The 22,013-nt window shown below is 32.4% G+C and overlaps 1 protein-coding gene across 1 annotated transcript; it reads left to right on the forward strand.

The window, feature by feature from the left end:
* The first annotated feature begins 223 nt into the window (after nt 1-223).
* Nucleotides 224-4,235, forward strand: LOC123223238. Its single transcript, XM_044646369.1, has 2 exons — nt 224-1,413; nt 3,979-4,235. The coding sequence occupies exons 1-2, from the start codon at nt 300-302 to the stop codon at nt 3,981-3,983; spliced, it is 1,119 nt and encodes a 372-aa protein (XP_044502304.1). The 5' UTR covers nt 224-299; the 3' UTR covers nt 3,984-4,235.
* The last annotated feature ends 17,778 nt before the right edge of the window (nt 4,236-22,013 follow it).

Consider the following 22,013-nt stretch of genomic DNA (forward strand, 5'->3'; position numbering starts at 1 on the left):
ATAAGGTGTGATTATGTTTAATTATTTTCTTTTTGGGGATTATTTTGGCAAAAATAAGATTATATTATGCTATAGAATTATTTTTTTTAGAATGAAGTCATGGATTAAATTAGTTTTGCATTTTCAAGTGAGGTTAGAATCTGGGGTGTTACAATTGTGGTATCAGAGCTCAAGGATAGGATTCTGTAGACTTTTAAGAAAAGATACATTAGATTTTAATTAGTTTCGTAGAAGTTCCTCTGTTCTTTTTTTTTCTAATCTCTAGACTATCATGGTATAATGCTTTATAGGAGAGAGATATGGTACGCAGTGATAGAGATAGAAACCCAAGGGCAAATGCATCAACCTCTGGGCTAAGAAATGATGATAGAGAACCAACCTTACGTGAGATTGCCGAGGAAGGTAACCCTATGATACGCATGATGGCTAGGATTGTGGAACAGCAAAATATGTTGATCACAGAATTGACACATCGTGGAGGTACTCCAAGGACTGAGGAGCAAGAACGTCCTACCAATGAGGGACCTATCTTTGTGTTGGAGAGATTTAAAAAGCTTGGACCTCCATCTTTTCAAGGGACAACGGATCCTTTGAAGGCTGAGTCATGGCTGAAGCAAATTGAAAAGATTTTCACAGTTATTGGGTGCACAGATGATCAAAGGGTTGTGCTTGCCTCCTTTATGCTTCAAGGTGAGGCGGATCATTGGTGGGAGGCGACCTCTCGCCTTATGAGGGCTCATTTAGGAAATAGACCCATCTCTTGGAGCATGTTTCAGGAGGCCTTTAATGAGAAATATTTCCCTGATCGAGTTCGTTTCAAGATGGAGGCTGATTTTCTAAGTTTAATACAAGGGAATAAATCAGTGGCTGAATATGAAGAGCAATTCACAGCTTTGTCGCGTTTTGTTCCTAAATTAATTGATGAAGAGGGTAGTAAGTGTCGAAGATTCTTTGAAGGATTGCGTCCATCCATTAAGGCTCAATTATCAATTCTTAAGTTGACAACATATTCGGATATTGTTGATCGAGCTATGATAGCAGAAAGATATTTGAGGGAGTCCCAAACTGGTAGAGACACTTGGAACAAAAATAATAAACAGTATGAATCTCGAATTGGAGGATCAAACCAGCAGGGTGATGAGCTAGTAAGACATTCCAATAATGGGTCTTCGCATAAAAACGTTCCCTTCTGTCAGTATTGCGGTAATTCACATATTGGAGAATGTCTGAAGAGAAAAGGTGCTTGTTTTGGGTGTGGTGAAGTTGGACATAGAATCAGAGACTGTCCAAAGAAAAGAGGTGCTATTATGGGAGCTTCCAGTGATGAAACAGAAAGGAAGAAGCTAAGGACCCAAGGACGTGTTTTTGCCCTAACCAAGCAAGATGATGAAGCTCCTAATAAAGTGGTTTCAGGTAATTTATCTTTATTTAATAAAGAAGCTACAGTACAGTTTGATCCAGGTGCCACCCACTCTGCTATCCCTCCTGTTTTGCTGGTTATATTAATAAGCCCCTTGAACCATTGGACAATTATTTTTTAGTTGCTGCTATTTTTACGTGATGACTTGCTAATTGATATGGCTTGTAAATCTTGCATGGTTAGTTTTGGGTGATCGTGAATTTGGCATGGATTTTTACTTTCAGACATGTGAGACTTTGATGCTATACACGGACAAGGTTGTTTCGCAAGGTATCATGCTAAGGTGAAATTTTACGAAGAGTATAATCTTACGAAAGCAGGTGCAAATTTCGAGGACGAAATTTTTGTAAGAAGGGGAGAATTGTAATATACAGTTTTTGTATGCTTGTTGATAAGAAGATATGAAGAGATATTAAGAGTAAATAGATATGGTTGCAAAACAAAAATTAAGGAAATTATGTGTTGGAGGATTATAAATAAGGATTTTAGGATTTAATGGATTTTTTTTAAAATAGAAAGAAAGGATATGATTGGATTGATTGAGAGATAAGAAGATATTGATTGATTTTAATTGAAATAGTTTTTATCCCTTTGAATAGATTTTTATTGGCTATAAAATTATTTCTCAAAAAGTTTAGACCTCATAAGTAAATCAACAATATTAGTTTTTATTTTTATACTTGGCAATTGAAAAAGGGAGAGGTGTGAAGTTATTTGGATCAACAAAAAGGGTTGGAGATTTGAGTAAGTTTAATCTTTCAATTTTATTTTATTTAGTTTAGTTAAATTTAGATTTAAATTATGTTAGCATCATAGTTAGGCCAATAATTGTGTTTGTGCATATTAGAAACTAAAAATTCTGGACAGTTTGTTTTTCTATCTTTATTAAATGTTTTGATGAAGAAATTTATTTTATTTGCAATCGAAAAAGTTTCTGGAAATTTTATAACATGTGTTTTCAATTATATCAAATTTTCGTGAATTTTTGATATTTACAGAATTTATTAAAAATCTTATAGCAATACTGTTCAATAGAAAAAAAAAAAAATCTGCATTCTGGCAATTTGATGATCTGAATTTCTTGAACATTTTGACAAAGTATTTGAACTCAATTTTATCTAAAAAATTTTCTGCAAATTGTATTATATGCCTATTCATACATGCCCAAATTTCATAAAGTTTCAATGCCTATAGAAATTTTTAAAAATCAAGAAATAAGGGCTGTCCAGTAAAGATCGGGTTTCTTTGACAGTGTTGATGTGCTCTCTTTATTGAACGTTTTGAAAACGAAATTTAACTTTGTTTCATTTGAAACTTTTTGTGAATATTTTACTACATGTCTACTTTAATTTGTCCGAATTTTGTGAATTTACCATGAGTGAGTAATTTATTAAAAATCTTGCAATCATAACTGTCCAGTAAGAAGTTTGTATATGCACAGTTGGTTTTAATGGAGTTTAGTATGATTTAACACTAGGGTGATGATTTGTAAGGTTTATAGATATTTAATGGATACTTCTAAGATTAAGATCTGATAGTATTAAGTTTGAATTATGATTGCTAGGACAACGTGAAGATATTGGTATCTCGTTGGTTGATTAAAGACATAGTTAGAAATTGTTGAGGTAAGTAAAAGCTTACATAATACGTAATGATTTTTGTTCTGTATGAAAAATGTTTATATGGTTATTTATGTTATAAAATTCTTTTACTATGATTGATAAATTATGTTATGGTTTTATTTTAGAAGTATATGATCTTGTTATCTAAAATACTTTCGAAAAGTGTTTTGATATTTTTCTATAGAAGAAAACTAATGTTATATTATACGATTATTAAGATAAAAATATTTGAAAGAATTTCTTGAATAAAGTTTATGCTATTTTTCAGAGATAAAGATTTCTTAGAAAAACAAGTTTTGTAAGATTATTTTGCCAAATGTCCATAAGATTTATGGATCGATAAATATGACTGGATCATAAAACATCCAGGGACATATGTTGAATGATGAAAGGTCTGCGGACCAATTATGAATATGAACTCAATGAAGGGTCTGCGGACCAATTATGAAAACGATGAAAGGTCTGCGGACCTATTACGAATATGAATACGATGAAGGGTCTGCGGACCAATATGAATAAGAATATGAATTATGAAAAGTCTGCGGACTTATGATGAATATGAATAAGAATCGAACCAAGTCACCACGAATGTAGGTGACACTATGTGACAAAGGCTAAGTACAAATTTTATGTTTTATTTATTTATTTACGAGTAATGTTTATGAACTATTTTAAGATTATCCCTTATGATTGATATAAAATATTTATGTTTGTTTCTCATTAGGATAATGAATATGAACTTGTTTATATTGTTTTTTTTAATTTGTGGAAATGTTTTAGTTCCGTTATAGTTAAGAAATATCAAGGGTTTTTATTTTGACTAATTATTTTGAAAATAAAGAAGTTTTATGATGTTTATTTATTAAAAAGTTATGTATTATGTTTGTTTTTATTTACCGAGTTGACGGCTCACTCCTCGTCTCCTTTATTTTGCAGAATAAGTTTTCTAGATTAGCTAGGAGGGGTGGAATAAAATAAACTCAAGCTGAGTTGGGAGATTGAAGAGTTTTGATATCTAGATTTTATTGTTTATGAATATTGTAATTGTGGATTATTTATAAGGTGTGATTATGTTTAATTATTTTCTTTTTGGGGATTATTTTGGCAAAAATAAGATTATATTATGCTATAGAATTATTTTTTTTAGAATGAAGTCATGGATTAAATTAGTTTTGCATTTTCAAGTGAGGTTAGAATCTGGGGTGTTACATTGATTTTTGCAGTCTTTGACTGAAAAACAAGCAAAAGAACTGAAAGAGAAGAAGGGAGGCCGTAACATTTTAGAAAACCTTAATGATAGGTTTGTTCTATCCAAACTTGTCTATTTGAACAAGTATAAGACCTTCAAAACATTATGAGGGAACTTTCCTTTTTTTAACTGAGAATGTTGAATATATTTGCAGGGACAGACAGACTAAGGACATTGAAGCATCATTTGAGGCATCAAGAGATACTAAGTTGAATATATTTACAGGACATTGAATAAAAAAATATTATTTATTTAATCAAGAGATAGAAATGTGATTCACTCTACAAATGTCAACAATTTATTAAGTATGGCTTGTGAATAGTGATAACTAGGCTTCATTGGCCAAGTCACAAGGATGTTCTTCCACAATTCAAGCAATAAAGAGTCAAAAGGTCTCTGAAATGGTAAATATACAGTGTACGGTACTGTATTCACCATGCCTATCTGAGACCATGCAGCCAAATTTAGCCAAATGTTCTTGCAACGATGGTCACAATGAGTGATTCTTCATCTTCTTAAAAATTGGAAAGCTCAAAATCAAATACCTATGCCTCCAAATTGCTATCAAGCAAATTGTTGCTTGACTTTATGTCACTGTATGATCCCAGGAGAACAGTCAAGATGCAAGTAATAATATTACATTTCCTACGAAAACAAGGAAGAAGAATAATTACTAACATGGAAATTTTTGTTTGATTCGATTGAAACATAATCTGAAAGTGCAAAACTTTGTTCATATATAGGTAATCTGTCTGAAGTATAAGGAAAAAATAGAAATTAAGAATAACTGATAGATATAGAAGCTCCGCATCATCGGAGGGCAAATTCAAGTTCAATATTTCGGAAGATCAGACGGCGGATGTGGCAGTTTTTGCTTTGGCTCTTTTCCATCCATCACAATCCACGCCATCTTCAACCCCCAACTGGTGTGTACTTCCAAATGGCAATGCATAAACCAGACACCTGTTCATTATTCATCAGTAGTTATTGTAGATTTACGCCGACAAGTTATTAATTACAGTAATTTTGCCGTTATCTTGACTATAAACCAATTTCACTGTAATTAGCTTTAGAACCTACCTGGGTTGGGTTGTCGTTCGCAAGAAAACGAATGGCGACCCACCCACCAGAGGGGACGCCCACAGTGTTCCTCTCAGCAGGGCTAACCAGGTTGAAGTTTTTGGGGTCTTTGTTGGGGTTGAAGTTTCCAATGCCTTGAACCATAAAGAAGTTAAAGCCATGAAGGTGAAGAGAGTGGCTCTCTGCGCCAACGATGCTAGTATCCTGCATCACCAGCTCAACACTACTTTTACAAGGCAGTACCACAATCTTTGTGCAGCTGTAGCTGTTTACCAGAAGATTTTTCGACGGTGTGTCGGAATGGTTGAATTTGAATGGCGGATTGGTGGGGAAATCAGTTGTGTACACGCCTTTCGTTAAAGGCTCGGAAGCTCGTTCGAAAGTTGGGCTCGATTATCGGCTCGAATTGTAGCTCATTAAAGGCTCGCAAATTCAGCTCGTAAAAAGGCTCACGAATTTAAGCTCGTTAAGCATTACGAGCTGGCTCGTTAAAGGCTCGCGAACAGCTCGCGAGCTAGCGAACTTGAATACGAGCTGTAATTTCGTTGAGCTTGGCTCGAGTGAACAGTAATCGAGCTGAAACTGAGTTTCTCTGTGTTCGAGCTCGGCTCGGCTCGAATCCACCCCTAGAGATAAGTAACGACTTACTAATTGGAACTCTTCAAGGGAATGATCCCTATTTTCCTTTACTATATTTTTGTTACAGGAATTTAGGATTTTAATTTGGGTGTAGATGACAGCACTGCCAAATTTTGGCATTATTACAGGGGAGTTTTTAGTTTGTATGTTCGTTACACAATCTTTGAAGCAAGCTGATTTACAATTTGATCTAGAGATTGAAAAGACTATAAAAGGGTTAAGAAAAGAAGCAAAAAGGAGATTCTAAGTACATAGATCTACTCAAGAAACTGAAGAAAACATGGTTGAGAATCGGACTTTACGAGAGCTTGTCACTCCAGACTTGAACCAACAACCTTATTGATTTACTTTTCCTAATTTAGATGCTAATACTACATTTGAATTAAAATCTGGATTGATCCATCTTTTGCCAACATTTTATGGCTCTGCAAGTGAAGATCCTCATAAACATCTCAAAGAATTCCATGTAGTGTGCATAAGAATGAAACCAAATGAAGTTATTGAAGAACAAATACAGGTGCACGTCTTCCCTTTCTCTTTAAAAGATGATGCGCAAGATTGGCTTTATTATCTGGCTATTGGAAGCATTACCACTTGGTATGAGATGAAGACGCTATTTCTAGAGAAATTTTTCCTAGCCTCAAGAGCCGTCGGCATTAGGAAGGAAAATTATGACATTAGGCAGTATACTGGAGAATCTTTATATAAGTACTAGGAGCGTTTTAAAAAACTTTGTGCAAGTTATCCACACCACCAAATTAGTGACCAATTCTTTATTCAATACTTCTATGAAAGACTCCTATCAACTAATAGGAATATGACTGACATAGCTAGTAATGGACCGTTGGCTAACAAAACACCTAAGGCAGCTCAAAATTTAAGTGAAAACATGGCGTCAAATTCACAACAGTTTAGGATTAGATTAGACCATTCATCTTAGTGTGTCAATGAGGTAAATGACTCTTCTCTTGAAAGACGACTGGATGATATAACTTCTCTTGTAAGTCAAATGGCTGTAGGAAAATTAGAGGCAACAAAAGTTTGTGGAATTTGTTCAGTTGTGAGGCATCTAACTGATATATGCCCAATGCTTCAAAAGGACTCCTTTGAACAAGAAAATACAGTAGGTGGATTTCAGGGACAATTGCAGTGAAATTATAATCCTTATTTGAATACTTATAACCCTGGTTGGAGGGACCATCCTAATCTTTGTTATAGGAATATACATGCAAATCAACCTTCAAGCAACTTTCAGCTGTACCAATACCCTTACATTCCTAGGCAGTAACAGTCAACTCAAAATTTTGATTCAGGTATATCTCTTGAAAATGTTGTTAAAACTTTGACTATTAACACTGTAAAATTTCAACAAGAGATGAGAACTAGCATTCAAAGTCTGGAAAATCAAATGAGTAAATGGCTACAGTAATTAGCCCACCAGAGGCACAAAATTCAGGTAAACTATTATCCCAAACTATGGTGAACCCAAAAGAGAATGATAGTGTAATAATGTTGATGAGTGGAAAAGTGTTGGAGATATTAGTTAAGACACCACCTATACCAACACAACAACAAGAAAAAAAAGATGAAATGGCAATAGAAAATAACTTTCTAAACAGGAATGCAGTGATAGGTAAATCTTTTTCCTCAAGTGAATATAAACATATTCCTCATTTTCCTGAAGCTTTAATAGATAATCAAAAGTATGAATGCAATACGGATTTATATAAAACCATCCGAAAATGCGAAGTCAATATTCCACTTTTTGATGCAATCAAACAAATGTCTCGCTATGCTAAATTTTTAAAGGAGTTGTGTACAATAAAAAGGAAGCAAAGGCTCAAAAGTTGTGAAAAAATAAGGGTAGGAGAAAATATTGGTTTGTTAAGCAGTGGAATATGAACTTGGATAAGAGTAGTGACCATATGATATTACAGCTGCAAGAATTACAAGAGATTTGCAATGACTCATACGAAAGCTTGAGAATTTATAAAGAGAAAAAAAAAGGCATTTCATGACAAAATGATTTCTAGAAAAGGATTTTTAATTGGCCAAAAAGTTCTCCTTTATCATTCAAAGTTACGATTGTTTCCAAGTAAACTGTCATCTCGTTGGATTAGACCTTTTATTGTTACTAACGTTTTTTCTCATGGTGCAATAGAAATTCAAAGCTCAGCAACTTCTAAGATGTTCAAAGTTAATGGTCATAGAGTCAAACCTTTTTATGATGGATTGCAAGTTAAAAATATAAAAAAAGTGGAGTTGAGAGATCCCATCTACATTAATCAATAAATAGAGGCCAACAATAGTAAATGAAGGCGCTACTTGGGAGGCAATCCAAGCTATCAATCTTATTTTATTTAATCTGGGAATTTTAATTTTTATATGAATTTATTTTTAAATTTCAGTTTAAGTGTTTAAATTTTGGTTTTAAATTTCAGTTTTAGGATCTTTGATGTTTACTTGGCAATTATTTTTATGATTTTAGATCAGGTTCGTTTTAATTAATTTATTTATTTTTTTAACTATTCAGTCATCTTCTTCCTTCTGTCAAGTTTCAGTTGGTATTGAGTTCACGGGGGAGCAATCTACAAATTTTTGTACTCTAGGGTTGGGTTATGTGTTCTAAAAATGTTCAGCTCTTACTAATATTTTTTTTAACATAAGGAGCCCATATGCTTATTTTGTTTATGTGTTTCTTTTAAATTATATGTGTCTCCTTCTTTCCCATTCCAGCTTTAGTAGACTTTGCCTCATTCTAAATAGCTATGGCGAAAACCAATCATAACATAAAAAGCCAACAAAAGCCACATACCAGAAAACCCCTACACCAGAACCATCACTGGAACTAGAAGTCTCCTTCATCAATCGCATTTTACAATCTTTATCACCCTTCCACTCAACATATCACTCATTGTTTTCCTTACCATCGCCTCAACCATAACAGTGAGCCATTTCTTTAGCCTAGTCTAGTCTGTGTTCTCGTATGCAAAAGGGGAAGCAAGTCAAGCTCTCTAATACCCTAAAGCTCAAATTGGGCAGATTCAACACATTCATTGACCAATAAGACCAACAAAGGTATAGGTCTATATGTGAACGACAAATCTACCCTTGTAAGTATGTTCATACTTAGACTCTTGATCAATTGGGTATTCGTATTGAATTTGATATACTAGTTAACAGGATGGGTTGGAAAAATTATGTGAATGTGATTTGCCCTCCCTTTATTGAGTTAACACGTGAATTCTACACAACATTTTGATTGAATGATGATAAGGAGTTTGACTTATTTACTAAGGGGATAGTTGAATTTAGAATAATGGGGAGAGAATGTTCATTTTCAATTTCTAAACTTAACACTGCCATGGGGTTTTTGAAAAAAGATGATGCTAAGAGTGAGCGATATGTACGTTCCCAGTGTGATTACAATCTTGAGTTTAAACCCATTGAATTGTGGTATGAATGGTCGGTCGATTCTGCTTCATATAACCCTAGTTCCTTAACGAGTTCTTACTTAAAAAGTCCTGTGTTTAAATACTTACAGTGTTTTTTACCTTTTAATTTTTTAGGGAGGCAAGATAGTGCAGGTACTTTTGCTAAGGTTGAGTTTTATTTCTTGTGGTGTATGGAGCATAATATTCAAGTCAATTTAGGTTTTTGGTTACTTACTTAATTCCAATCGATGGTCCAAAAGAAAAATAAACCTTTGATTCTTGGTATTATATCACTTAGTTAGCAATTAATTTGGGTTTATTAGATGTTTTAACCATAACATGCATATTGTTTGTGAAATAGAACCATTGGATATAACCTGTTTAGATAAGATGGGAATTATGACAAAACAAGTAGATTGTAGTTTCAGCTTCGTGCAACCTAGACTAGTAGCAATGTCTTCTTCTCAGCCTAGTAGGCGTTAGAGAACAATAGCAGAAGCAACTACAACCAACACCTACCCATCAGTGGATATTTTATCATCATTTTATGCTCTTTCGTTCAAAAACCTCCATATACTGTTACATAGATTTGAACAGAAATTAGATCGCATGGAGTACAATCTGATGGCATTTTTTTATTCTTAAGGGTTCACGCCACCTTATCCCCCCTCTCCATAATGTTGGCTGCTATTTTTTTTTCCATAAATCCAAAGAAGTTTTATTTCCCCTTTTCTTTTATATTTCAGTTTTATTTATTGTGTGTTATGTTTTAAACATTGCAGACAATGTTTGGTTTTAGTATGGGGGAAGGTTTAGTTGTGTTTCATTTTTATGTTTTTCTTTACCAGTCTTCTGTTCTATTCTTATGTTCTATTCTTCTGTTCTATTTTTGTTTCTATTATTCTTTGTGTTGTTCTTCTTCTGGTTATGCCTTATTTTTCGTCTTGTTTGTTTGTGTTGTTGTTCTTTGCTGGTTAAATTGTGGTTTGTGTTTGTGTTCTTTATTGATATGGTAGCTGGTGTTTAGTTCAATTAATTTCATTTTGAATGAATTAAATTGTGTGCATGCCATGGGATTTAGCTGACTAAGTATGGGAGCAATGCACACTGCTTTGTTAGATTAATTAGGAGTATACACTTAAACAAATTTTAATAATTAAATGATAGAGCTTTGTTTGAAGTTGAGCTGAATTGATTTAACCCGTGAGTTTTAAGCCGAAAAAAAATACTGAAACATACATATCAACCTACGTTTTCTTTTATGAGTGGTGTTCTCCTATGTGAATATATCTCTAGAACTTGCTTTGAACCATTTCAAAACCACATCGATATATGCATGCGTGAAAATGATAAAGGCATTCTTGTTTAAATCCTTTAGCTTAAAAAGTCAACCTATTTTTATTTCCCTAGTTAGCCCCTTGAGCCTTACAAAGTCCTTGATTCTTTGAGCTAAAACCATATTACAAACCCAAGCCTTCAAGTAAATATCCTCGCCCAACCATGAATGTTAACAAGACATTTAAACTGAATTTTGTTGCTTGGTGAATCTGCTATCTTGATAAATTAAGTGTGGGGGAACAGGGGACTTAAATGCATTAGGAAGAAATTACGAAAAGAAGTCAACACGAAGATTTGTTATTGCTACTACCTCATATTGTTATCTTTATCTTCTTAATTATTCAAGTAAAAAAAATAGAAAAAATAAAAAAATAGAAAAAAAATGAAAAAGAAAAAAAAATGAAATGACAGTAGCAAGGAATTACAAGATAAATGTAGTGAATGTAATGATTTCAGTTTTAGATTTTTGTTCCCTCTATGTGTTTAAAAGCTTTGTTAATACTTATGGTTCTAACCTTTCGTATCCATTAATTCTCACCTTCACCCGAAACCCTATTACAATATAAAATAAAGTCCTTTTGATTTATGCATGTATGTAATCTAAGTGGTGGAGATTTGGTGCATAAGTAAGCCTATAGTAAAATGTTTGCATTGGAAGAACTTGAGCAAAAACAAACCATTAAACACATGAGTGGTATGAGTGATAACCTTGAGAAGATTCACCAAAAACTTCATGCATGCTTTAGAATGCGATTGTCTTGAATTGTCTTTGTGCGTACCTCTTTGTGAAGTTTATTATGATGTGTGTTATTGCTTAAGTCTTGGCTGGTTTGAATCTTAAGGTATGCAAACTTTTTGGTATCATGAGAAAAGAGATTAATGAAGCCTTTTTGTTTTATTTTAAATGATAATTGTCGTTTACTCGAGAACGAGCAAAAGATAAGTGTGGGGGAATTTGATAGCATTGTTAATTGTCGTTATTTTGATTTCTAATTCCCTTATATTTTGTGAAAATTTAATTCAATCTAATAGAATTAGAATTATTTATCTTTTTGCACTTAGGAAGCTTTGAACATTTTCAAAGCTAAGTTGAGCCAAAAAGACTAAAATTGGAACAGACTTACTAGTCAATGAGAAATATACGATGTTAACTAGGTATGGGCACATGAAATGACGATAACAGATTCTGAAACTTAAATTTTGACTTTTAGATCAGCTAAGATATTCTAATAAAGGCAAAATTTGTTTCCTAGAAAGGGGTTATTATTAGCTGGAAAAGGAGAATATTATTTTGATAGATAAGGGATATATACAAGGAAGATATATATCTATTTCTTTTTGGTGAAGATATATATTATTTTTACTTGGCTGGATATAGTTCGACCTAAGAGTTATGATATATAACCTAGATGTTCCCAAGATTAGTATGAGTATAGATATGAGATATAAAACTCATCATCATCCTAATGGGAATTTAGTGATAAACTTTAAATGATAGAGATAGTATGGATCAAGACAAGGGTATTTTGGGCATTATGTAAAAGTTAATAGTTAAGTCTCCTACTTATTGAGTGTTTTATCACTTATGCCCCTACATTCATATGTACAACTATAGAAAGAAAGAGAAATTTGGTAGCCTTGGTAGAAGATCTGACAACCATAAAGTTGGGAAATAATTCCAACCAAGCGTCTAATAATTCCAACCAAAGATCAAAGATTCCAAACGTCTAATAATTCCAAGAATATTAAGCTAACAATTACAAGATTCCAAGCATCTAATAATTCCAACCAAAGATCAAAGATTTAAGAGAAGGAGTTTAGCCTACTTACCTGAAATTCTTAGCCACGTTTCAACACAGATAATAAGTTACTTGAGAAATAAAACACAATCTCCACTGTTTAGAATAAAAAACAATGTGTCTTCTACTAATAGTCCAAAAATCAGAATTATCCAAATATGAAATTGAAATAGCACAAAAATTTCTCATGGACATGCACTGAAATCCAAGCATAATGTTTCTCCTCCTTTCTTCTTTCCAACTTTCTTGGTTGTAGGATTTTCTATCAAGGCCGCTAGATTTCTCTTCCATCTAACAACTGTTTTCTCTCCATAAATTCTCTCTTTTCTATTCCTTAATCAATGTGGAGGAAAAGTCTTAATTCTTAGGTGGAAGGTGTCTTATCCTCTAATTCTAGTTTAACTTGGACTCCTAATTTGGTTGGAGTCTTTAATGAATTCAAATAATTAAAATTTCATTAATTAGTCTTTATATATATATATATATATATATATATATATATGGGCCAACCATTAGGCCCAAACATGGCCCAATCGAAAAATACAATTTATTAAAAAGATAATAATACCCTTATGAGGTACTTGAGGGTATTACAATTCATATCCCATGAACGGACATTCATCTTATTCTATAAATAAAAATTATTTTCATATTTTCAGAATTTTTGCCCTATTTCATTGACGAATGATGATTTGTCTTAATATCCAATTTGTTTTTAGAGCCTTAGCAACCTCATGTAACTGGTTTTAGCCTCCATTTTGTTTGTGCTTCATGTGGATAGAATAACATTCTCACAATCACGTTAAGATTGAAGGAGCCTCCAAACACAGATATTGTGTTCTTAGAACACCATATGTATGTTTTAACATGTTTCATGATAACACTTCTTAAAGTGTGATCTTCTATGGGGTTTTCTAGTTTTTGTTTGTTTTTTACTTTGTATTTTGTTGTTTTGCTAAATTCTAATAACCTAAAAATTCCCAACAACTACAAAAACAGAGTTATTAATTTTATAATTATTAAAAATATATGCTAATGCTTGATGAATAGTAACACCAAAATGAAAATATTATAGTGACCTAAATAAAATAATATTTTTGCATAACTGTCAATCAACATTAATGTAATGGACAATTGCACAAAAGTATCTTATGTTCTTATTAGATGTAATCTATAAATTAGAAGTAATTGAAATAACTTCATTAAAATTGGATGGTTCTCCCATAATTTTTAATTGCATGAGTTCATAATTTTTAAGGATGTCAAACCTAAGGGTAGACTTAGGAATTTATCTAAATGGTAGTTAAACATTATTTTGTATCATGCATTCTAAAATTTCATCTTCAACATATGTAAAAGGTTGGTCAATAGAAATAACATACCTAGCTAAATAGTCACACATCTTTTGTTGATTGTAGGTGAAAATTTTCATTTCTCCAATGCCCCCTAAACCACTCGGAATACCTACTACACTGGAGCTGCCAACCAGTCGTAATCTGATAAAGGCAATTTGTTGTTACCTTTTCAGGTGGTGTGAAATCTATTTACAATATTCAAAAATATGACAACGAAGATGGCTAATGCTCGCCCTAACTAGCATATGTCAAATAGGAACCGTAGTGTTTACACACAAACCATCAAGTTAATTTACCTTTGAAGGTTCCTTCAATTTGATCGAAGTGCTCCCATACCATTAATTTCTGTTTTCTTTTTTTCCATTGAAGGTGCCACACTTTCATGTGTTGATGCTCCAAATGTGTCATTAATAATATATTGAGTTTCGTCACTTATAAAAGATTAAAACTAATTAAACTCATTTTCGTATGGATCCGTTTGCAATTTTCTGTAGAATGAAAATAGAGATCAACAAAACTATAAAGCAAGGGGAAATTAAATTGTTATACGAAATTAAAAACTGATTAACACTTGAGAGAGTTTGAGAATGTCAAATTGATAAATGAAATCATAGAAAGATTGAGAATGAGAAATTATGGTTTTTTTGTTTTTTGGAGAGGGGGTTTCTATAGAGAAAAAAATTTAAAAAGGCCAACGGCTACTGGCTAACTTGGCCTAGCTGGTGCAAAATGATGCCTTGTCGTTCTACACTTGCTTTTATAATTTTTTTTATTTTTTTATTTTGTTATTTTTTCCTTTTTTTAAATTTTTTCATGATCCATTACAATAGCAAGCAACATCAAACTAATCTTTTACTCAACGGGTCATATAAAAAGGGCCCTCTTGTTGTGTCTACACCCATCTATTATATTTATTTAAAAAATCTTTTAATTTTTTTATAAAATATTGAAAAGACAAAAAAAGAAAATTTAGTTGAATAACAATGCCCTCCCAAAAGTTTATTAAATAATGTTTACACCTTTAACTTATATTAATTTCAATTAAAAAATATTTATTAGGAGTAACAATAAAAAAAATAAATTACAACAAATTAAAAGAATAAATGTCATATTAAAATTACTATAACTATATATATGTTTTAAAATATATAAAATAAATATGATAATGTTTTAAACATGTTCATTGACCCCAGTAAGTTTTAAAAAAATATATTTATACTGCTACTTATATTCTAGGTAATGATATTTGAACAAAATGATATATTATTAAAACCAACTGTTATCTTTAACAAATAAATATAAAATTTACTTTTTTAAATTTAAAAGTTATAAATTTGTCATTTTTATCAAACCTGGGTGAGAAATAGTCACCTTACCTACAGATTAGGTATAGTATTACATGTTATTGAGATAAAGCAGAAATGATAAATACATTTTGTACATGCTGTTAAAATATGCCCTAAAAAGCAATCGCTTTGTTGTTTTCAAGGGTTGTATATCTTGCATATACATTATTAATAATACTTCACATCTTTCCTGCATCATTTTTATAATTATGTTGTAGTTGTATATTACATCCACATTAGCTACATGCATACAACATGTAATTATGTTATAGTTGTATATTCCATCCATATTAGCTATATGCATAGGCAATCTATTTGGGCAATAGTATTGCATAATGGATGTGTGCTATATCACCACAGTATATCAATAGATGATATTAGACATGGTAGATATACATATGGGTAAACAATGGAACCATTTGATGGTTAGAGAACTGATCAAAGGTTATTATATTATATTGTTTATCGAACGTGACCGCTGAACGATGATCACATGGGCATTAATATGTAGTCAATGATACATCATAAATCATACTAGTGTATAGATCCTTTGACTTGAGATATCATAGTTGTGCTTCATTCTGGAACGTATGGTTCATATGGTGTATACCACGAGGCTAATCATGTCTCGTTCAGAAGCCACTTTGATCATATGTTGCTTGAGCGAGAGGACAAGTGATGATCATATAGGGATCCGTCAGCTCGATTGCTCCTGAGTTCTCATACGAATATCGAAAAATATGAAAATCTAAGACACTGGCCAGTGTAGATAAAAGTCTACCTGAAAAGAGTTTCGATGTGGCACATTTTGAGGTATGACTTGATATTCGAAAAGATTAAATATTGGATTTTGATATTCCATGAATCCAAGTTTAATCGGGATGTAATGACGGAGGGATTGGACTACATAGTAAGTGTGAGTAAGAAAGGTTCATTTGATATTATGTGAAGCTTGTACTTCATTGTGATGTAAGGGTCATGGGACATTGCAAGATGACACCACATGATCAGTGGGATCTTCGTTTTGTAGCAAAAAACGATGTATATCAGTTAACGACAGTTTTGAGTTATACAGTGATACAATGAAATGTATCCTCTGATATGGGACCCACAGCTATGTCACTATGAACCTTGAAGGTCACACCCATATTTCAAGAAAGAAAATGGTGTTATGAAGCCGAAAATATTTATATCATGGTTGGATAGCACTTTCAGCGAATAAAAATAGTATTTTCTGAATAAGATTCAAAGAAGGGGTAAAACTATCATTTTGCACTTTTAAATTGTTTAGAAAGTTAGAATGAATAATTTTGGGCACAAATTATTCAACATGTGTCAAATTATAATTTACTCTTAATTATCAACCAATGAGAATTGAACACATGCTTTAACTTGATAAATATCAAGTTTTAGTTTAATAAAAGAGAGAAAAATATAGAAAAATATTACATTTTCTCTTCTTCTTCTTCTTTTGCCGAGAAAGCATCCATTTTTCTTCCTTGAAGGGTGCAAGTCAAGAGATCACTTATTTTAATGATTCAAGCTTCCAAACTTCAAGTCAAATTACAAGGTACAAGGTAGTTTACATGTTTTTATGTTTTATTTCTTAAAACAACATGTAAATTTTATATTACCATTGTTACATATGATGTGAACATGATCTAAAAATTTTAATTTTCTTGCCAAAATCCTACAAATGGTATCAGAGCAAGAGTTTGATCCTTGAATGACAAGAATATGTCATAATTTTAGGTGTTTGGAAGTGTTAGTGATCAAAACCTAAGATATAAGTTTTGTTATGTGTGATTGGTTCAAACCAAGTGTACATATGTTATTAGGAATGTCTTAATAGCATTTGAGAAGCTTTAAATTATTGAAATTGTGTTGGATAACTTTTGACATAATTAAAATAAAAAAAAAACCCTAATTTTAGAAATTTGGGTGTTTTTGAAATTAATGGTTTAATCATGATTTATACATGATTGTCATGATATACACATGAAATTTAATCTTGACTTTACATGGGAATGTGTTTTTAAGAAACTTTGTTTGTGTGACTTGGTGAAGGGCATGAACAAGTTGACATGAATTCCATGTGTTTGGTTGATGGAAATAACATTCAATGTTGATTGAATTGTTATTAATTCATTAAACTAGTGTTTGACTTGGTTTGATTGAGAATTGAATTTTTGATAGCTTAGATTGGATAAATTACTTTATGAGTAACCATATTCATGCTCGAATAATTATTACATGGTGAGATAGATTATGTTTGAGTGATGAATGATTCATATATGTCATGATTTGGTGGAATGCATGACACTTGTGAATTTGGCTCACATTAGGCATGTGTTATGTATTTATTTTACAACTTGTCATTTTAAAATCTATTCATGTTTAAGTATGAATTGAAACATGTTTAGTACTTGGTATGTGTTTTGGAAACATCAAGAGTTAGGGTTTCATGGTTGGTTTCAAGAAAAATGTAATATAAAATTTTGGTTTAATTACTTTGTATACTTGTTATGGTTTGATCTTGTAGACACCAAACATTGGATGTGTTTGTGTTTTAGCAAACTTGAATAAAGAGCATAAAGTATGGTAAGTTATTTGTTAAGTTTACCAAATTACAAATTGAATTTCTAAGTTTGAATGTTTGACTATGGTGTTACAAATATTAGTATGGTGCCCACAATGTTATGTTATAATAGGTATTTGTGATAGCATTAATGTATGACATGTGTATGCTATATATGAGACATTATGTATGCTAGATTGAAATGGATCTAACATATTGGATATGTCTGTTGTCTTAGATACATACATAAGAACTCAAGTTTGCTAGTCTAGGATTAAGTTATAAGATATTGGATCTCTTATATGCAAGATTAACCTAAAGTATATTGTAGATATATGATATGCTAAGTTGTATGAAAATATGACTTCTTTTGATTATTGAATAATATAGTTGATATGTGTTCAATAGCATGCCTAAGTTTTATGTTTTAAATTATCATGTAATTTATTTATGACATATAATACATAGTTTTGTGTTTTAGAGAACTAAAACTTTTAGGCATGAAGTATTCTTACAAATACCATTTAGAATATTAGAAAAGTTTTCAATGGCATAAATTGTAAGAATATGGTTTAGTAACATGTCTTGGGTGACAAATACGTATCCAAAGATACATACTAGACTACTCGAGATATAAACTAAACCTAATTAATAATAATAAAATCTTCCCCAAATTTTCAATATCAAATTCGAGCCTTCCATTGTAGGTCGAATAGGGTTACGTCATAAGGCTAGAAATCCTAGATTTCTATTATGTGACGGATATTATGTCATATGGCATAAAATTAGTCAATTGGTGTCTAGAGTACTATTTCTGTCATTCCCTAAATTTTATTATGTGCGGGAGTGATGGGGTATTATATCTGGAAAACACGATGGGTTGAATTTGACTATTTTAGAGTTCTTAGATCTATTATGTGTGGTGCTCAAAGCTAGAGGCTCACATGAATCATAGCTTGCATTTGGAATGCAAAAGGAAATCGATAACTACTTATTGAGCTTGACGGACTTAGATCTATTATGTGCGGTTTTTCAAGTTTGATAAGAACTTGATTTCCCACTAGAAAGTGGTCCAATGAACTTTCCGAATCTTTAGCTGGGGAAATATAAGATTTGAATAAAATAGTGGGAGCTAATAAGATTAGGTTTATTGGTAATTACTAATGAATTTGTTATTTCTTACAACATTCTCTCTTGTGATATAGAATCTCAAAATGTCAATGGCAAACAATATACTCCTGAAATTGATGGACTTTCATGTGCTTGTTGGTCCTAATTTTAAAGATTGGCTGCGAAATCTGACAATCGTTCTTAATCTTGAAAAGTCAGCTTATGTCTTTGAGGCACTTTTACTAGCAACAGTAGACCCTGACTCCATTGAGGAGGAGCAAAGGGTTTATACTGAATGGGTAGATGTCGACTTATGAGTTCGCAGTTATATGCTGGCATCAATGAACTCTGAACTTCAAACTCGGTTTGAGAACATGTAGAGTATGTATGAAATTATCACTACTTTGAGATAGTTATATAGTGAAAATGCTCAAGTGAAGGAATATAATTTGATGACTTCACTATTCAGCATGTGGCTTAAGAATGGCGTTTCCCCAGATGATCATGTTATTAAAATGATTAACAAGACTGGGGAGTTACAAATTATGGGCACAGATTTGTCGCATAATGTTCAGGTGAATTTGATTCTCCATTCACTCCCTCTAACTTTTAAGTCGTTTATTACAAATTATAATCTCAATAGGATTGAACGCACTCTCTCTGAGCTTCTCAATGATATTCAAGAATTTTATAATAATAAGAAGAAAGGGAAAACACCAGCTGAGTTGCTAGCTACCTTTGCCACGAGAGGCAAGCTCAAAAGCCTTGGAGGAGAGGTTCATAAATAGGATCTGGTGGAGCAAAAGTACAAAGAAAGGGTTTTAAGAAAACCACTACCAGGCCTTCTAGGATGAAGGGTTCTGGCATCGGGGTATCATGTTCTCAGCCTCCACGACCATCTGTTCCACAGAAAGAAAAGAAGCAGGAGAAGAGCAATTGCTTTTATTGCAATGAAGAGGGGCATTAAAAGAGGAACTACCCTCTATACCTTGATGATCTGAGAAAAAGCAAAGCAGGTACATATCAATGTTATGTCATTGAATTTAAATTAAATGTTAATTCAAACATTGATTCCTGGATATTGGATTCTGCTGCAACTTCACATGTTTGTGCTTGTTTACAGTATCTACAGAATAGTTCTGCCTTGAGACGTGGTGAGATCACATTGAGACTGGTCGATAAGACACGAGTTTCCGCAGAGGCTGTAGGTGTATGTAGTGTACAGTTACCTATTAGGCATGTAATAACTTTATATTTTGCTAATGTCACCAGGAATATCATCTCTATTCCAGTTTTGTGTAAAAATGGTTATCTGTTTACATTTAATGGAAATGAATGTCTAATTTATTTTGGGAATAGATTAGTAGGAAATGTTATCAATACAAATGGTTTGTATGTGGTAGAACTTGACTTACATAGTGCCATGTATTCCAAATCATCTAAAAGAACTAGATAACACAGAAATCTAATAGTTCTATGACATCACATATTTGGTCATATTGGAGAGGATTGGATTCGATAATTAAGAGAAAATAGGCTTTTAGGTTCATTGGGTTCAGAACTCTATCCTACTTGTGAATCTTGTGTTCAAGGAAAAATGATCAAGCTTCCGTTTAAAAATAAATGGGAGCGAGCCAAAAATATATTAGAATTAATACACATTGATGTGTGTGGCCCCGTTAATGAAATGGCCCGAGGAGGTTTTTCATACTTCATTACCTTTATCGATGATTATTCTCGATATGGGTATTTGTACTTAATGAAATACAAATCTGAAGCTTTTGAAAAGTTCAGAGAGTTCCAAAATGAAGTAGAAAATCAGACTAGAAAGAATATTAAAGCTTTGCTTTCAGATCATGAAGGTGAATACTTGAGTATAGAATTTCAGAATTTCTTAAGAGACAAAGGAATACTATCTCAATTGACTCTGCCATTCACACCACAACATAATGGTGTGTCTAAACGGAAAAATCATACTTTATTAGATATGGTACGATCTATGATAAGTTTTACTGACTTGCTAGTTTATTTATGGGGATATGCTCTTCAGACAGCATTACATGTGCTGAATAAAGACCATCAAAGTCCATTCGAAAGACACCATACGAATTATGGTATGGCAGACTTTCAAGTGTAAACTACCTGAAAATCTGGGGATGTCCAACATTTGTCAAAGTGGTTAGAATTGATAAATTAGAGTCCCGAGAAGAAAAGGGTCAGTTCATCGGGTATCCAAAAGAAAGTTTAGGATATTATTTCTACTTTTACTCTGATAAAAAAATTATGGTCAGTAGAAATGCACATTTTCTTGAGAAAGAGTTCTTAGAGGAAAGTGGTGCAAGAAGGAAAATTGTGCTCAAAGAAAAGTCTAGAGAGCCAGTAACCGAGCCTATTTAGGTAAATCCTCCAAGTATACAATCACCTATACCAACTACAACGGCTCAAATAAGAAAGTCTACTCGAGTGTCTCGACCTCCCGAAAGATATGGATTTCTGATAGAAGGAGATTTTGAATTACTTCTAATAGGAGAAACTGAGTATCTAAAAGATCCAAAAACTTACCAAGAGGCAATATTGGATTTGACTCCGACAGATGGTTAGAGACAATGAATTCAGAAATTGAATCTATGAATGTCAATCAAGTATGGACACTTGTTAATCTACCTAATGGAATAGTTCTGATCGGATGTAAATGGATCTTGAAGAGGAAAATTGTCAAGGATGGAAAAGTTGAAACTTATAAAACTCGATTGGTAGCTAAAGGTTATACTAAAAAACAAGGGTTGGATTATGAGAAGACCTTTTCACCAGTCGCGATGCTTAAATCCATCAGAATCCTACTAGCCATCGCAACACACTATTATTATGAGATATGGTAGATGAATGTTAAAACTACTTTTCTCAATGGGTATATTGAGGAAAATATCTATATGGAGTAGTCAATTGGTTTTGTATCTGCTATTGAGAGGCATAAAGTGTGTAAACTACATTGATCTATATATGGATTGAAACAAGCTTCAAGAAGCTGGAATATCCGGTTTGA

The sequence above is a fragment of the Mangifera indica genome, chromosome 8 (genome assembly GCF_011075055.1).
Source record: "Mangifera indica cultivar Alphonso chromosome 8, CATAS_Mindica_2.1, whole genome shotgun sequence".
Taxonomy (NCBI): Eukaryota; Viridiplantae; Streptophyta; class Magnoliopsida; order Sapindales; family Anacardiaceae; genus Mangifera; species Mangifera indica.

Excerpts from the sequence above, each read along its gene's own strand:
- LOC123223238 (XM_044646369.1), top strand. The coding sequence starts at position 300 with ATGGTACGCAGTGATAGAGATAGAAACCCAAGGGCAAATGCATCAACC.